This window comes from Eschrichtius robustus, chromosome 14 (assembly GCF_028021215.1).
Source record: "Eschrichtius robustus isolate mEscRob2 chromosome 14, mEscRob2.pri, whole genome shotgun sequence".
In the NCBI taxonomy this organism is placed as follows: Eukaryota; Metazoa; Chordata; class Mammalia; order Artiodactyla; family Eschrichtiidae; genus Eschrichtius; species Eschrichtius robustus.
This window is the reverse complement of record NC_090837.1, coordinates 27,133,515-27,149,603: the sequence shown is the minus strand read 5'-3', so window position 1 is coordinate 27,149,603 and position 16,089 is coordinate 27,133,515. Positions and strand designations below refer to the sequence as shown.

The 16,089-nt window shown below is 62.6% G+C and overlaps 1 protein-coding gene across 3 annotated transcripts; it reads right to left on the bottom strand.

Annotated features, from left to right (window-relative positions):
• Positions 1-216: 216 nt before the first annotated feature.
• On the bottom strand, positions 217-10,952 carry AIFM3 (AIF family member 3). 3 transcript variants are annotated; one of them, XM_068562514.1, is made up of 20 exons: positions 10,877-10,952; positions 7,245-7,458; positions 6,968-7,077; positions 6,637-6,746; positions 6,502-6,546; positions 6,156-6,252; positions 5,969-6,081; positions 5,540-5,626; positions 5,084-5,175; positions 4,870-5,000; positions 4,669-4,784; positions 4,506-4,577; positions 4,365-4,428; positions 3,714-3,790; positions 3,492-3,609; positions 2,177-2,275; positions 1,846-1,921; positions 1,303-1,407; positions 658-678; positions 217-449 (listed from the first exon to the last, which is right to left on the bottom strand). In XM_068562514.1, exons 1-20 carry the CDS (start codon positions 10,905-10,907, stop codon positions 410-412), a joined length of 1,818 nt encoding a protein of 605 aa, XP_068418615.1. In that variant the 5' UTR covers positions 10,908-10,952; the 3' UTR covers positions 217-409. The 3 variants fall into 3 exon arrangements, with proteins under 3 accessions (XP_068418615.1, XP_068418613.1, XP_068418614.1); XM_068562512.1 differs by lacking the exon at positions 658-678; XM_068562513.1 differs by lacking the exon at positions 658-678 and having other exon boundaries at positions 7,245-7,467; positions 10,868-10,907.
• Positions 10,953-16,089: the final 5,137 nt, after the last annotated feature.

Here is a 16,089-nt window from a genome sequence, read left to right as displayed (position 1 = left end):
CGTTCTGTGGTTTGCGGTCGTGCCTGTCTCATCATCTTTCTCCCTCATGAGAGTTTGCCCAATTACAGTGGAAGTCACGCAGATCTGCAAATGTGTGAGTTTTAATTTTAAGATCATGTCTAATATGTTGCAGGGTCCTACAGGGGACCAGTCCCAGAGGAAGAAGAGGCAGGGTCTGTCCCGCCTCCACTGCCAGCCATCAGTGGCACTGGACGTCTTGGGGGCTGAGCATCTCCTGGAGGCCGCTGAGGCCTCTCTGGAGGTGAGCCAGGCAGCCGAAGGCAAGCACTGAGAGGGCTCAGGTTCTGCCCTGGGAGCTCCTGGGGAACTGGAGGTTGGCACCTGCCCCCAGGCTTGGCCTCTGTCCCTGACGCCCCAACATGCCTGCCCGAGTCCTCTGCGTGCAAGCTCAGGATCCTTTCCCTGTGAGCCAGGACATGTCGCCAGTCCTGCAGGAATGAGGGAGGAGGATTGAGGGCAGAAGGGAGCAGGTTCCCCTCTGGGCACCAAGAGCAGCTAGTCCTTGAAGACAGCAGGGAGCTGTGCGAGGCCCTGGTGCCCAGCAGGGATGTGCACTTGGGCAGAGGGGGGAGACCACCAGGCGCCGGCTCTGGGCTGAGGTGGGAAAGGCTCGGAAGAAGGAGAGAACACACGTACTTGCTGTGCAGCACAAACAGCCTTTGCGAAGGCAAGAGGGAGAGACAGAGAAGGCCGGGGAGAGAGTGTGTCATTCCTGTCCCCCCTTGGTTCTCCGTTTCCAGTCTGAGGCCCCCCCCCCGTCCTGTGGCCTCCAGGCTTTCCTCAGCCCTTGGTGGTGGTGGGGGGGGGTTCTGTAGGCCACTGAGTCCACAGGGTGACTCCCAGTGGCACCATGCCAGGATGAGGGTAATGGCTGGTGTCCGGTGTCGTTCAGACCCCGAACAACACCCCACGACTCTGTCAGGGCATCCCCAGGGGCATCACTAGCTGCATTTCCCCATGGTTGTGTTCAACCATGTGCAGTGGGGTGTCCCGGGCTCAGTGACTGCCCAAGCAGTGGGTCTTAACCCTTCCCCACAGCACTGGTCCTGCCCTGGACACGGCCTCTTTCCCTTCTACCCACCAAGAGCACAAATAACCAGCCCTCTCCCAAACCACAACCCTTGCCCCACACCACACCATAGCCCTGGGAGCCTCAGGCTGATTGATGGGGGGGGGAGCAGGGTAGGGGGGGGAGAACACTGGAGGGCTGTGGGGGCAGCTAGAGCCAGCACCTCGGGGGACTTCTCCCCCCTCCCCAAGGCACCCAGTGCCCACACTCACTCCACCTCCCGCTTCCGGATGGTGCGGCCAGAGGCCAGCACCTCCGCCACCTTAGACACGATGGGATCGTAGTTCATGCTGGCCACGGAGATCACCTCGTCGCCTCTGCAGGGAGAGGTGGCCGAGCCTGAGGACTGCCCAGCAGCAGCCCCTGTCCTTGGAGACCCGAGTCCAGCTGGGGCCCAGGGAGGCTCTCGCTCAGGAATGTCCTGAGCGCCCAGCACGGCTTCTGCTCCTGCAGGACCCCATAGAGGCTCCAGCCTTCCTGCCCAGTGGGGTTCAGGGCTGGAACCTGTCCTGAGATCCCCACTCTCTACCTGTGTCACTTTCCTCGGTGTAAAAGTAGGGTGTCAACACCCGCCTCCAAGAGCTGTCCCCACCTCCTCCCCTTTCCTGGCCGGCCCCTGCCTAGCTGCCCCCCGTGCCACTCGGCCCACCATCCAGGGAAGCCCCCTCCTCCGGAGCAGAGCTTATCCGGGACGAGCCCCCTTCCTGACTGAGTACCCGCTGCTTCGCGCCCCCGCCCCACCCCGTTGCTCTCACTTGGTGTAAAAAGCCACGAACTTCAGCTCGTCCAGATCCCCCTGGATAATGACGTCGTCGAAGCCTTCTCCGTACCCTGCGGGCCGGGAGGAGGGGACTGAGCTTCACGGGGTCCACGCCCAGTGCCCTTCCAACTCTGCCCTGGACCCCAGGCCCCGCCCCTGCGGTCCTTTTAGGGGGTCCTGGCCCCATCCGCAGGGAGTTCTCTGCTTCCACCTGCAGCCGTCATGGCCCCGCCCCCTGGATGCTTCTAGCCCCGCCCTGACATCCAAGACCCGCCTCCGCACTCTGCCACACCTGGGCCCTGCCCGCGTCCGGGGCCCTTTGTTACCCGCGTAGCGCAGGCTCTTGCTGAACATGGCGGTCCACAGGTAGGGTACCGTGCTGATCTCCGCCTCCTGCGCCAGCATGTTCTGGGCTGCCACGCGCCCTGCGGGTCCCGGGGTCGTGAGAGCCCCGCCCCGAGCCCTCACCACCCCTCCACTGCCTGCCCCGGCTCTCTGGGGATGGCTGACAGGTGGGGCTATTCCCCCCCACCCCAGAGGTAAATCACTGCCCAACCCACTGTCCACCGCTGCTTGCAGATAATGGGTGCAGAGAAGGACACCAGGCCCAAAGCTGGCCACTAAGATGAAGTGCCTGGACTGGGTCTGGAAGGGCTTGGCTTCCCGGGACCTTTCAGATGTAACACAGACAACTAACCAGACAGGTCAGGTCAGAGGAGGGAGGTGGGCGAATGGGGCACCAGTGTCCAGGGAAGCAGGGATGACAGCCTCACTCAGAGCCCAAGACAGAATAGGGTGGATGGCTCCCCAGTTTGGACAAGGCCCCACTGAACCCTTGTATTTGGATGTCTGTGACAGTCCTTGGACCCTCCCAGTTAAACCTTAATTATACTCAGCTGATGAGTAGCTTTTGGTTCCTTCAAACCTAGCACCAACTTTAGACCTTGGACCCGAACAGAAATTGGTACCAGGAGTGGGGTGTCAGGCACAGATGCTCAGATGACGTGAAGGCCGAGGGAAGGGAGGAGGGTGCAGGGGGTCTGGCCGTCCTCCCTCCAAGGCAGCTAACTGGCTGTACCTGCAGCTGAGGGGCCCAGACCAGGTGTGCACAGTGACCGCCCAAGGGGAGGGGGAAGGTTGTTCCTCAGAGAGCACAGCAGGTCCCCACTGAGCCCAGGTTTCCAGGCCCAGACGGCCACCTCCCAGGGGCCTGCACGAGGCAGCTGGGTTCACAGAGCCAGTCAAGTGGCCCAAAGGGGAGAGTGGGGAGCTAGCCCGGGTTCTGCTAAACCCCTCTCTCCCTCCCTGGGTGACTGCACAGGTTGGTGAGGAATTCTGCAGAACATGTGTCTCTAAGGACAAAAGGAAAGGAGAGGCTGGCTGGTGGAGGGACCAGCGAGGTGGGGCGCTGTGGCTGGTGAAATGGGATGTCAAGAGGGCACTGGACAGAGGTCTGAGATGGGAGGTCTCTGTGAGCCGCCTTGACCACCTGCATGGGGCTGGCTGGACAGGCCGCCACAGAGCCTTGAATGGCTGACCCAGTGAACAGGACCCAAGGCCAGCAACTGAGGGGGTGGGCCTGGGGAAGGCTGAGACCCTGGGACAGCCTCCCACCCCAAGCTGCCATGGGGCTGGCGGTACCCTGGGCGTGAGCCATCTGCCAGTGTGGGATGTTCACTTTCCGATTGTTCCTCCAGGCCAGGGGGAAGGTCACAGCGTCGCCAGCTGCAAACACTCCCGGGACATTGGTCTGCATCATCTGTGGGGAGGGGACCGGGGCTCGTAGGTAGGACTGGCGCCCTGAGCGGGACCTCCCACCACCCCCGGCCCGGCACACTGCCTGCCCTCCCCACCCAGCCCCACCTTGTTGACAGGGATGAAGCCTCGGGAATCCAGACCTATGCCGCTCTGCCTCAGGAAGCCCGTGGCGGGCACTGCACCTGGCAGGACAGGGGCCACTGTGTCCACTCCCCAGCCCCTCCCTCCTCCTGCCTCACTGCTCTGCACCACCACGTCCTTCACTCCCACAGTCCAGCCCAGACTGATCACCCAGCAGGTGGCACACCCTGTGCCTTCATGTGCCTTCTCCTCTGCCTGGAGCCCCACAGACCTAGGGGCTTCCCATTAGGCCTCAGGTATCGTCTCCTCCGAGAAGCTCTCCACGAAGCCCCTGGTGGGGGTCGGCATGCCGAGCCTCCCCAGCCCATGCTGCCACCTCCCAGCTTTGTCCCTCCCTGGACTGGCACCTCAGCTGGAGCAGGGACCAGTTAGAGGCTTTTCTGTGTCCTGCGGCTGCGCAGGGTTACTGGACAGGGGTCATTGGGAGCGTCCTCCATGCCGGGCCAGGCTAAGCTGGTACCATCACCCCCCAACAACCCTGCCAAGGGGGTACGGTTGGGGTCCCCATTTTATAGAAGTGCAAACAGGCTGGGGGAGAAGAAGGGACTGGCCCAAGTTCACCGTCGAGCATGCGCGGGTGACTATGCTCACTGCCACCGCCTGCCCCCCACTCACCAATGCCCACCACGCAGACGTCAGCCCGCAAGACCTTGCTGCTCTTCAGCACGACCTCCTTCAGCTGCAGAGAGTGGGAGTGAGCAGCTCCCGGGCACAGGGAAGGGGACAGAAAGCGGCAGGGGGTGGAGAAGGGCCCACCTTTCCCTCCTGGGCCCGCAGCTCCGACACCTCCGTCTGCATGTAGAACTTGACCCGGTTGCTCTCAAACATCTGCCAGGTGGATCGGTGGGTGGGCAGGGGTGAGAGCCAGGTGGGGGCAGGGCGGGTGCCCAGGGCGGTGGGTTCTGAGTGGGGGGCTCACCTTCATGAGGGCGCGACCGACGCGCTCCCCCAGGAACCTCCTGAAGGGCGTCTCCTCCAGCTCCACCACGGACACTGAGTGGGCCTTCTCAGTCAGGTAGGCGGCCACCTCCATCCCTGGGGCCAGGCAGGGAGGGCTGGCACCCTGCACTTCCCAGGGCCATTGCTGCCCTGGGCCCAGCCCGCACCCCCAGCTGCTCACCCAGGAAGCCGGCTCCCACGACCACAGCGTTGCGGCCCCGGGCCAGCCTCACCACGCGGTTGGCGTCCTCGGGCGTCCGGATGGTGAACACATTCTCCACGTCTTTGCCTTTGCAGCTCAGGGTCTTAGGGCTGAGACACAGCAAGAGTCAGGGAGGGGATCCTGGCACCCCGAGCCCTCCGCATACCGGCAGGGGCGTGGGGACCCCTCCCACCTGCTCCCGGGTGCCAGCAGCAGCTTGCTGTACTCCAGCTTGAAGCCATCCTTGAACACGGCCTTCTTGTTCCTCACGTCCACCGTGACCACCTGTGACCCCGCCGGGCAGAGCGAGGCCTCCGGGTCCTGCCCCACGCCCAGCGCCCACGAGGCCCTCTGCGAGGCTCTGCCACCTGGATGAACCTTCCTCCCTTTCCTGGCAACCCCTCCTGACCCTTTAAGTTTCAGGCACCACCTCCCCCTCAAAGTCCTCCTAATGCTCCCAAGTCCCAGCCCTGAGCAGACGGTCCGTGGCCCCTCACACTGGGGCCCATGACCCCCCAGGCCTGGAACACCCCTGGTGCCTGGGCAGCGGGGCCGGGAGGGCAGAGCACACCCATACTTCCAGGGGCCTCACGCCCTTCACGGTGCCCATGAAGCCTTCCCCAGGCCTGTTCCCCAGCATTGTCCGTACCTGGGCCTCAGTGAGCACCTCGATGCCATGGGCTCGGAAGAACTCCTTGGGCCTCAGGGCCAGCTGCTCCGGCTGTGCATCCAGAGACTGCAGGAGACCCTGGCTTGAGACAGGACCCTGCACCCCCAGGCTCCCACCCCTCTGCAGGCCCGGCCCCACCTGTACAGTGGCCAGGTGGCCACTGACCCATTTTATAACCGAGAACCAGGGCCTCGGGGTCTTGGGGGCTGGCAGCCTCGGTCACACAGGAGCTACAGGACAGAGCTCAACAAACCAGATCTTTCAGGGGCACTGCAGATGGGCCTGGCACGAACAGAGAGAGCAGCTGGCCAGACCCCCAAGGGGCGGCAAGCAAGGGTCCCAGTGGACCTAACTGTGCCCAGTGGGACATGGGTCTGGCCCTGCCCGGCCCCGCTCACGCTAACCCACCTTGCTAAGCTTGGGCCGGTCGTAGGGAAGGTGCCGGTCCAGAGTGCACAGGACGATCCTGTCTGAGAAGCCCTCCTGCCGCAGCGTCTCCGCGCACACCAGGCCAGCTGCGCCTGAGTGGAGGGGACAGTGGGTCAGGAGCCCCCTCTACCCCACCCCACCCTGCCCCTCACAACCCACCACCAACCTGCGCCCACGATGAGCACGTTGGTGCTGCTGCTGTGGCCCGCGCTTGGAGAGATGCACGTGGCCATCACCTTGGTCCTTCGCTGTAGCTGCAGAGCCTGGGGGTGGCCAGTGAGTGGGGGGCAGCTGGAAGCTGGGGTCATTGCCAGGCTCCCTGTGCCCATCCCAGCAGGCCAGGTCCTGCTGCTCCAGTGCCACCTCATCCCCACCACACAGCCCTTCACTCTGCTCCCCTGCCACACCCACTAGGCTCCCTCCCACCACAGGGCCTTTGCACATGCTGTGTTCTGGGCCCAGAGGCCCTTCTCACCTCTCTCTTTTGCCTGAGCCCCAAGCCTCCCCCTCACCTGCTTGCTGGCCCGGACATACACCTTCTCCTTCTCAATCTTCACCTGCAAGGGCTGTGTTGCTCAGGGCTGGGCTTTGGGGTGCTCCAGCCCCTGCACCCCCAGGCTCCCACCCCATTGCATGCCTGGCCCCACCTGGAACTTATGCAGACTGTCCAGGCCAGGGAAGTCCTCCAGGTCTCCGGTGCTGATGTTGAAGCAGGCGCCATGCCAGGGGCAGCGCACCCGTCCACGGGACAGCACTCCTGGGAGGGGGCAGTGCTGGGCTGGGCCACCAGCAAGAGCTCCTCTCCAAGGACCCATGTATCCAGCACCACTGGCCCTTCCCCATGGCCCAGGACACCCCACTAATAGACGGGGGCCTGGGGCCCAGTGGAGTGGGGGCTGAGCGTCCCTTGTGATGGGGTTGCCACCAAGCCCCTGTTGGGGAGGTCCCGCCCCGCCCCCGTGGGCACCAACAGCTCACCTTTCACCAGGGGCGCACCGTAGTGTGGACACTTGTGACCCAGGGCATGGAACTCCCCGTTGTCTTTCACCAGCAACACCTTCCCCCAGCCCAGCTCCACTTCCCGCATCCTGGGAGGGGAGGGGCTGCCCTCAGATGTCAGAGGTCGCAGAGCAGCCCCAGACCAGCAGGAGCCACAGAGGCGGTGGCCCCAATGGAGCCGGTCATGGGTCCCCTCCAGGCCTCCCAGCTGTCCTCCCACCTCGGCCTCCCACCCCCTCCCAGGCCCAGCACCCACTGGCCATTCTCCAGGTCCTTGATGTGGCAGACAGCAGCCTCCACGCAGTCCTGGGCGCCGGGGTAGGGGTGGGGGGCGGGCAGGCGTTCCTCTGCATGGAAGTGGCAGGCCGTGCCGTTGCCCTGGTAGGCCCGGGGGCTGCCCTTCCCGCCGGCGGACAGCTCCTCCTTGCCCCGGTCCTTCTCGGGCAGCACCACCTCGATCTTGAGCTCCACTGTGGGCGGGCGGGGGGGGGGGGGGCGGTGAGCCCCCAGCCCGGCCCACCCAATGAGCTCTGAGTGCGGGTTCTCCCCGGGCCTCCAGAAAGCCATCTGCACCACCACCAGCAAAAGGCAGAGCCAGGGCGCGGGGGGTGGGGGGTGAGGGGGGCCCTGGGCGAGCCTAAATTGATTTCTGCGTGTATTCTTTTCCCCTAACAGAATTAGTGAGGGGGCACAACAAAGCTCATTCAACCCTGAAGCTGCCCTTTCTCCAGGAATCCACGTGGAGGTGAGAACTCAGTGCTGGAGCCTTGCTGACCTTGAGGGTGTGGTCCCCATGGAGGACTGCGTCATCCCTGAGGACTCAGGGGCATGTTTGGGGCCTGAGAAACAGCGCGTCCAAAGCAGGACGCAGCCCAGTTCATGGCCTGTGAATCTGGGTAACGGGGGAATCGAGGGTTCCAGAGATTTGAAATTTTTTCAAAATTAAAAAAAAAAAAAGTGTATGCACCATAATTTCAACTTTAGATAGCTGCTCTCTCGTTTGAGAATCCTTCATTATTTGCCAGGTGCTGGGTGCAGGGGCCTTGGGGGTGAACCCCAACTGGGTGGTGCATGCAGAGGGCACAGCGCCGCCCCCACCAGTGGGGCCTCCTCTGGGGGGAGTTAGTGAGATTATCATTTTCTTCTTTATACTTCACTGCATTTTCCAAATTCCCTACCATGTGCCTGGGGTATTTTTCTAATTAGAAGGGAACAATAAACAGAATTTTTAGCAGTGATAATCCGGCCTCCCGGGCTGCTGCTGCTGCAGGGAGCGAGCTGAGCGTGGAAGCTGAGACCAGGGCACAGCATGGGCCAGGGCCGAGGCCTGGGCAGGAGGCCCCCTCCTAACTCCCGAGGCCCCTGAGCCTCCAGGCCCCTCCCCCTCAGACCTGACCTTCCAGAAACAAAGAACCTGGCTCACACCTCCGGGCCTTAGCCCCTGCAGTTCCCTTGGCCTGGGCTGCTGTCCTGCCCTTCCCAGCTGGGGCTGGGCTCACACCTGCCCATCCTCTCCCCCAGCCTGGTCTGGCCCCTCATCCTTCCTGTCCCAGCCCCCCACCCCCACCCCGCCGCCTCCCCTAAGGCTCAGGCACGCAAGGGACAGGGCTGAAGGTGGCTCCCTGATTCCAGCTGGGCAGGAAGGGCCCACGAACACATCACGCTGATGCTGTTGTGTCAGGTGGGGGGTTACGGGTGGGGTGGGTTTTTTCCTTCATTTTCCACACTTTATGTAATGGTGTTAGAATGTTTTCAGAAGAATTAGAGAGACAGCTCACAGGAGCAGCCTGGCAGGGTCCCAGAGGACAGCCAAACCAGGCTGTTTTTATCCTCTACCTCCTTCCAGAAGGCCCCGAGGTGCTCGCTGGTGTAGTCTAACGGGGGAAGACCGTCAGGTCAGGAGCCTCAGGAGCTGTGGTGGATCCCTTAGCCCCTTTTGGCAGACGCCTTCATTATAAAATGGAGAGAACAGTGCCTACCTCTTCTGGGACAGTGGATACTGAAGGAAATAATAAATGTAACTCAGAGTAGATGCTCAACAGGTGAAGTTGGGTAGCTGTGTTTTATTTAACTTCGAGCCTCCTGGCTGCCATGACAAAGTGGGAAAGCCTTTAGGTAGCACTAGTGGCCTAATAAAAGGCAGGTGACCAGATGCCAAGAGACCTGCACTACCTCCTAGTTCTGAGCTTACAAAGGACTGGCCTGGAACACTTCCTGAGGAACATGGGGCCCCTGGAGCGCAGGGCACACAGAGGGGGCTCAGGAAGACTGTTCTAACATGCTCTGAGCCACAGGAGCCAGTGAGGTGGAAAGTGAGGAGTTTGCAGAAGCCTCTTCTGCTCGTTCTGGTCTCCCTGTGGCCCCTCCTGACCCTCACTGAACTCTCATGGCCAGAACGCTCTCACTCCCACACCCTGAAATTCCCCAAGCCTCACCCCAGACCTGCCACCATGGGCACCGGGGGCCCAAGCTCCTGCCCTCCTGCCACAGCCCACAGGGAGCCCAGCCCCCCAGAGAGGGGATAACACCCTGTAAGTGCCTCCTACGTGCCGGGCCCGTGCCAAGCACACTAGCCCGCACAGGGGCACAACTATTAGTCCCATTTCACACATAAGAACACAGAGGCTCAGAGAGGTGGTCACCTGCCCAAGGCCAAATAGCCAGGAACAGGCAGGGCTGGATTTGGGCTCAAGAGCTCAAATTCTTAGCACTGCCCCTGGTGTGGTAAGAGTGACCAGCCCTATACCAGGGGTCCTGGGGCCGGGGGTCCTGGGGCTAGGGGTCTGAGGCAGACCAGCCCTTTGGGGTCCTTTAAAGGAACCTACAGGTGGCATCTTCTGCCAGGGCCTCCTGTCAGCTCTGCAGTCCTACAGGAGCCTGATATGGGGCAGCCAGCATCCTCCTGCCTGCTTCTGACGGGAGAGAGCTGGGGTCAAGACAAGGGACATCATTTGCCTGAGGGCTGGGTGTCCGCAGCATGGGAGTCGTGGGGCAGGTGCAGGTGGGTCCCTCTGCCTGGCAGGGCATCGCGGGTCTCCTCTTGCCCACAAGTTCTCCCTCAGACCCAGGAAAAGGAGAAAAGGCTCATGGGCTCCAAGGTAATGGAGCTGATGGGTATCAGGTAAGGGGAGCTGGGGTGAGCTGGCCGGCGATCCCTGGGTGCACTACAGAGGCCTCTCTCAGCCTTGGTTTCTTCATCTGGGTCAGGCCTGCACACTCCTGCCTTCCAGGTGTTGTGAGGAGGGAAGAGGGAAAGTGGGGGCTGGAGGGAGAGCCGGCACACAAGGGTCTCCGTGGAGAGCAGACCTAGGCGTCCCCCAGCACCCTGCCCGCCCCCCAGCCCTGGGCTGGGACTGCTTGGGCCAGGCAGGCTGGGGATTTCCTCTACAAATGGGGAAGTGTGTCCAGAGAGGCCCAGGAGGCAGCCCAAGGTCACACAGGGTCAGAAGAGGTGAAAAGGGCTAGGACATGTCCACTCCACCTCATAGCAATTTTGAAGAGGTCAGGCTTATTTTTTAGGGGGAGGAGGTGAGGCTCAGAGGGGTAACTTGAATGTCCTGGGTCATGCAGTGGCTGAGGGTGTCCCCAGAGCCCCCTTCCCCAGCGCTGAGAGAGATACTCCTCTCCCCGACCCAGCAGCAGGAGGAACCCTCCCTTCCCCTTTCCGAGAAAGATTCCACTGTTATTCCCACCACCAGCACCCTAAGCCCCAAATAAAGAGGGCTCCAGCCCCACCACTCCTGCCCACAGCATTAACATTAGGCTGCAGCCCAGCCTGACCTACTTCGGAGACAGTGGGAGGGGCAGGAGGAAGGTGGCAGGAAGAGGGAGGGAGGGAGTGAGTGACGGAGGGAGGGGGAAGGGAGAGGGTGAGAAGAGAGGAGGTACCTGGCTTGGGCTTGGAGAAGCAGCCACCCATGGTGAGTGGCCCGCAGATGGGTGGGGGGCAGGCACACAGGCGGCTGGCTGTGGGAGGCCTAGGGTGCCCCCTGGGGGGCTGGACCCCCCGAGGCCCTTAGAGATGCTGGAGCTGCCATCCCAGCTGGAGCTGCCTGCGGGGGAGACAGGAGCATCTATGGGGACCAGGGCTTTGATGAGGGCTGTGGGTAGAGACACAGAGAGACAGAGAGGGGGGCTTCTCAAAGAGGCTGCGTTGGAGCTGGGAACCCTCATGCGTAGGGGAGCCGGGTCCCAGAGGAATGGCACCTGGCACCGTGGACGGCACCTCCCTTCCAGGCCCCCAGGCTCAGCACCCTCACTCTCCTCCCCCTTTGCCTGGGACCCTCTTCCCTAACCTCAGCCACCTTTTAGGCCCAGGAAATCCTCCCCGATTTCTGCTGCCCCCTCAAAATCCTGCAGCCTGGAGCCCTGGGACCCTCCATTCTCCAGGGAGGCCACCATGCCTGGGGTCAAACCCAGGTCACCTTGGCAGACCAGAGCCTTCTTGGTCCTCGGGGTTTCTCCCTCCTCAACGGGGCGACATTTAGTTTTCCCCCCTGCTCCCACCCTGGTGGGCAGCCCTGGATACCCACCTCTCCAAGGGCAGCCACTGCTTCTTGCTCCCAGCCCAACAGTGGACCGAGGCTGCCCGGCCCTGGAAGGCAGGGCAAGGGGGAAGGGGTCCAGGAGGCGGCCCAGCCTCCACCCCTCCCCCCAGTGTGAGCTGTGGCCAGGAGGGGATGGGGGCGGGGCTGGGCCAGTCCACTGGTCCCCAGGGAAACCCAGCTCCATGTGAACAGAAGTGGGCGGCCAGCCCGGGCCTGGTGGGGTTGGAGGAAAGGGAGGCCAGGCACACAGCTCCGGCTCCCACCCCCTCTCCTGCTCTTCCCAAAAGCCCCTGATGTTGAGGTCATGCCCAACAGTAGATGGAGAAACTGAGGGGCCAAGGGCTTGCCAAGATCAAGCAGCAGGTAGGGGCAACCAGGTGGTGTCCCACCTCCCTCCCACCTTAGTTACTTCCAAGACGGACAGGGATCCAGGAAGCCCCCGTATCACCCTGCAAGCCATGGGGCTGGGGGAGGGGTCACCCCATCAACAAAGAGGTCCCTGCAGCCAAGGAGCCCTCAAGGCCACAGAGTGAGCCTTCCTTAACATGCAGCTTACAGACTGGACTTTGGAAGGCCCAGGACAAAGGTGTAGCTGCCTTGTTTACACTGACCTCCCCACAGTCCACCCCACTGTTATCCCTGCGGCTTCCCCCAGAAGTTCTTCCTGGAGTTTAAGTGGATGAGGCCCACTCGGCTTTGCCCAGATCCCAGCAAGGGCCCTGGGTGGGTGCTTAAGAGCAAGGGGGCTGAGAACCAGATGAAAAGGTTGGGGAGGGACTGTCTACTGCCCAGCACCTGGTCTCACCTGCCTTAGAGGGCCGTCACAGATGAGGAGGCAGTGGCACCTGAAGGCCACCTGGGTATACCCATGCTCTTTCCCCCACTCATTGCCAAGGCAGGTCCGTAAAACTTGGCCACCACCTGCCCACCTGCCCCCTACCTGGGCACAAGACCCCTCCCCAGATCCTGGCTTTCCCTCTGGCTCAGCCCTGCCCACCTCCTTCCTGCCTGGCCTCAGGCCTCACCTACTGGGCCACAGATTCCAGAAAAGGTGGGACCTCAACTTGCCACCAGGTGCCTGTCGAGGCTGTTCCCTCCCTTCCCAGGTGCCCAGGTGTTCAGACCTTCCAGGGCCTTGGGCATGGAAAGAGATTTGCTGGGGACGGAAACTTCTCCAGGTCTACTGTGTGCCAGGCTGGCGTGGAGCCCTCCTACCTCCTGCAGGCCCAGACCCCCCCACTCAAGGCAAAGGTCCTCGCCAGGGGCATGGTAAGAGGGCACCCCAAGTTTTGGCAGAGTGCTGTCCCTTGTCCACAAACTGCCCAATGCAAAAAGTTGTAACAGTCCCCGAGTGCTGACCACCTACAGGAGCCTGCGTCCTGTCCCCCGGACCAGCCCTAGAGCCCCTTCTTGTGCAGGCTCCCCATTCCTCCGGGTCCCACGCTTCACCAGGGATCCCGTGGGCCCTTCCCACACCCACCCGAGGGGCTCCTGCTCAGCTTCGCCCCCAGTGGCTTCCAGTTTCCTGGGAGGGCATCTGAGCTCCACAGCTGGCCCTCAAGTTCGGGGGGCTGTGGCCCGCACCTCCTCCCCCACGGGGCTAGAGGCAAACCTCCTGCTTTGCATGTGCAGCCCGTCTCCCCGGGAAGTCCTTCCAGCTGCCTTCCCGCTCCCTCGGGCCGGGTCCCCCCACCGGACCGGCAGCCCAGGAAGGGGATCCGCACACAGCGGGGCCCCGAGGCGGCGAGCGGGCGGCGCGTCGGGAGAGCGAGCTCTCTCTGCCTGGCCTGCCCCCTCCCCGGTGAGGCCCCCAGTCCCCGGCGAGTCGGCCCGGACCCGCGGTCTCACCTGCGCTCGGCGCGGACCTCCGCTCTGGAGCCGCCGGGGCTGCGGCGGGGCGGGCGGGGCAGGCGGGGCGGGGCCGGCGCTGCGGCGACAATGCGGCCGGAGCCCGAGGCCCCAGCACCGCCGGGCGGCCGCGCAGGTGGGAGCGGCCCGGGTCGGGATGCGAGGCTGTGGGAGGCAGCGGGGCCCTCTGGCCCTGGACGCCGGGCGGAGTCTGGGTCCCCAGCATCCTTGCGACCCCCGCGGGGCGCCAGGCTGGGCCGCGCGCCGGGTCTCAGTGTTTTTCCTTTTCTTTCTTTCCTAAGTCTTGGAACCAGGGGCAGGCGGGCAGCGAGCTGGGGGCAGGTGAATCACCCGCAGAAACCTCCCAAACTGCGCCTGACTGCCTGACACCTTGATTGCTTTGGGGGTTCAGCTCCGTCCTTCCGTCCACTCTCCCCACACCAAAACGTTCTACTTTATATTTTATGACATTTTCTCTTTCCCACATGTCATTATACCAGGAGAACTTCCTGGGTCCCCATAAATCATGGTCCACCCTGGTGGGTGTTGTGTCCCCTCCTCCACGAAGCCCTCCCTAAGCCGCCTCCCCAGACTGGATTTGGCCCTGCTGTTCCAGCTCCCGGCCCCTCCCAGGGTTTCGCTGTGTTGACTGTCCAGACTCTGCCTTGTGGTCAGGCAGGGCTTGTCCCTCCAGCAAACTGGGACTCATGACTGTGTGGGAAATGAATGAAGGGCACATTCCAGGGAAGTGGTGTCTCATCTGTCACTAAGCACATGGGGCCATTGGGCCCGACATCAGCCACTAACTGTTGTCTCCTTCAGTGGCTGGTGTCGTGCCTTCTTTTTTGCCATCTCCTCCCTTTCTGGGCCTCGCTCCCTTCTGGTTAGGATGCCAGGCTGACCGGCCTCTGAGGCAGTCCCTCTTTATGCCCCAGGCTGCCCAGGGGGGCAAGCACATCTCCCCTCATTTTACAGATGGGGAAGCTCGGGGAGGCTGGGTGGCGCCCAGGGGCAGGAGCAGGGCCTGAATGGGTCACACTCGTCCACCCCTCAGTCCACCGCTTGGGGTGGCCAACTGCCACAGGAGAGGCCCCGTCACTGGGCAGAAGGTGTTGCTTGGCCTTGTGCCCTTGGCCTCCAGTCAGCCTGCCCCTACTCCACACTGTGCTGACCTTGCAGCCCTGCCCCTCACCCCCCAGTCCCCAGCCAGGAAGACACTGTGCCCTGTAAAGAAACGTGTCTGTGGCTTTATGTGCATTTATTCCTTTGCTCTTCACAACAGCCTGAGGTGGAAGGTCCTCTGTGTCATCTCCATTTTACAGATGTGGAAGCTGAGGTTCAGAGAGGTTAGGGACTCCCCAAGGCCACGCTGCTGGTGAATGGCGGAGACGTGGGTCCTGGCTGGCTGGCTGTGCTGGGCTTACAAAGCGGAGCTTGGGAGAGGGAGGGGAGAGGCCTGTCAGGCTCGGCCAAGGCTGCCACGTCTCCAGTGCAGATTTTGAGTCCTGATCTGTGACCTTTTTGAGTCAGTGAGCCCCTTCTGCCCCGGATTCCCCAAGAATCTGGGGGTAACTGAAGTGCTTCCAGCTAGGGATCCTCCAGGACACCAGGACAAGTGCAGAGGCAGCACGGGACACAGCAGGCACGCAGGATGTGGGGTGGGGGCTGCTGAGCATGGGGTGCCAGAGATGACATTGAGGGGACAGGTCAGTGTGGGGGCTGTGAGGAGGCCAACAACCTGGGGAGATGCCCTGCATGGGGTGAGTCCACTGTGGCCGCCTCTACCCTGTGGATGGACTTGAGGCTCTGGCTGCCCCATGGTGGGGCAGAAATGACCAGATCCTCATGGAGCAAAAGCTGAAACAGAAGGTAGGTGGGTGGACGACCTCACCAAAGCCCCGGGCTCGGAGGTGGTGCGTGTGGACACCGGGACCCAGGGAGACTTAGGATGCCTCCAAGCCTTGGGCAGGCCTGAGGTCCTGATCTTGCCCCGAGGATGATTCTGGCAACGTGGTAGCGTCCATCCCAGTGGCCTTGACAATACACAGACCCAGCAGACACTCCAAAGGCCAAGGTGTGAGAAGCAGGTGAAGGGGTGATCCCTGGGCCCCCCAGCATGCAAGCCTGTCCCTATCCTCCTCACACCCATCCCTGTTCCCCACTCCTCTCAGCCTAGGGTCTCCAAGCTCTGCCGTGCAGGGCTGTCCTTTTTTAGGCCACAGAGTGAGAGAACGGCAACGTCTAACACTGGGATTGACTCTGGCGCCCCCTGGAGGCCGACCTGAGAGTCCACAGGGCCCACCCTGAGCCTTGGGGTTCAGAGGGCAGAGAGTGGACTCTCTTCCCTGGGGACTTCGGTGGATTTCCAGATGGGGAGACCTCGATTTGACTGACTGGTCCCCAGGAAATGCTGGGGGAGCTGATATAGCACAGCCAGCATCCTAGCTGAGGTTGGCTGTGTTGAGGGGCAAGATGGGCAGGAATGGTGCCCTCAGCTACCCCGCGACTTATTCTTATGGAGGCAGACGCTGGGGGATCCCCAGGCTGGGGAGTCTGCGCTAAGCCCGTCCCCACCCCTCCACTCCTGGCCTCACCCCTGACTCCCTGGCTTGCTCTGGTTGCTGCAGCCCAGCCTCCCTGCCCACATCCCAGGTCGGTCTACACAGCCTGACTGCCACGTCTCAGCACCCCCAGGGTCCTCGGGGG

Bases quoted from the DNA above. Each gene is read 5' to 3' on its own strand.
- AIFM3 (XM_068562514.1), bottom strand. From the start codon at position 10,907: ATGGGTGGCTGCTTCTCCAAGCCCAAGCCAG. The intron at 7,078-7,244 runs GTGGGTGCTGGG...CTCCCCTCCCAG, and splicing joins AAGGACCTGGAGAATGGCCA to GATGCGGGAAGTGGAGCTGG. The intron at 4,785-4,869 runs GTGAGCAGCTGG...GCCTGGCCCCAG, and splicing joins CGTGGGAGCCGGCTTCCTGG to GGATGGAGGTGGCCGCCTAC.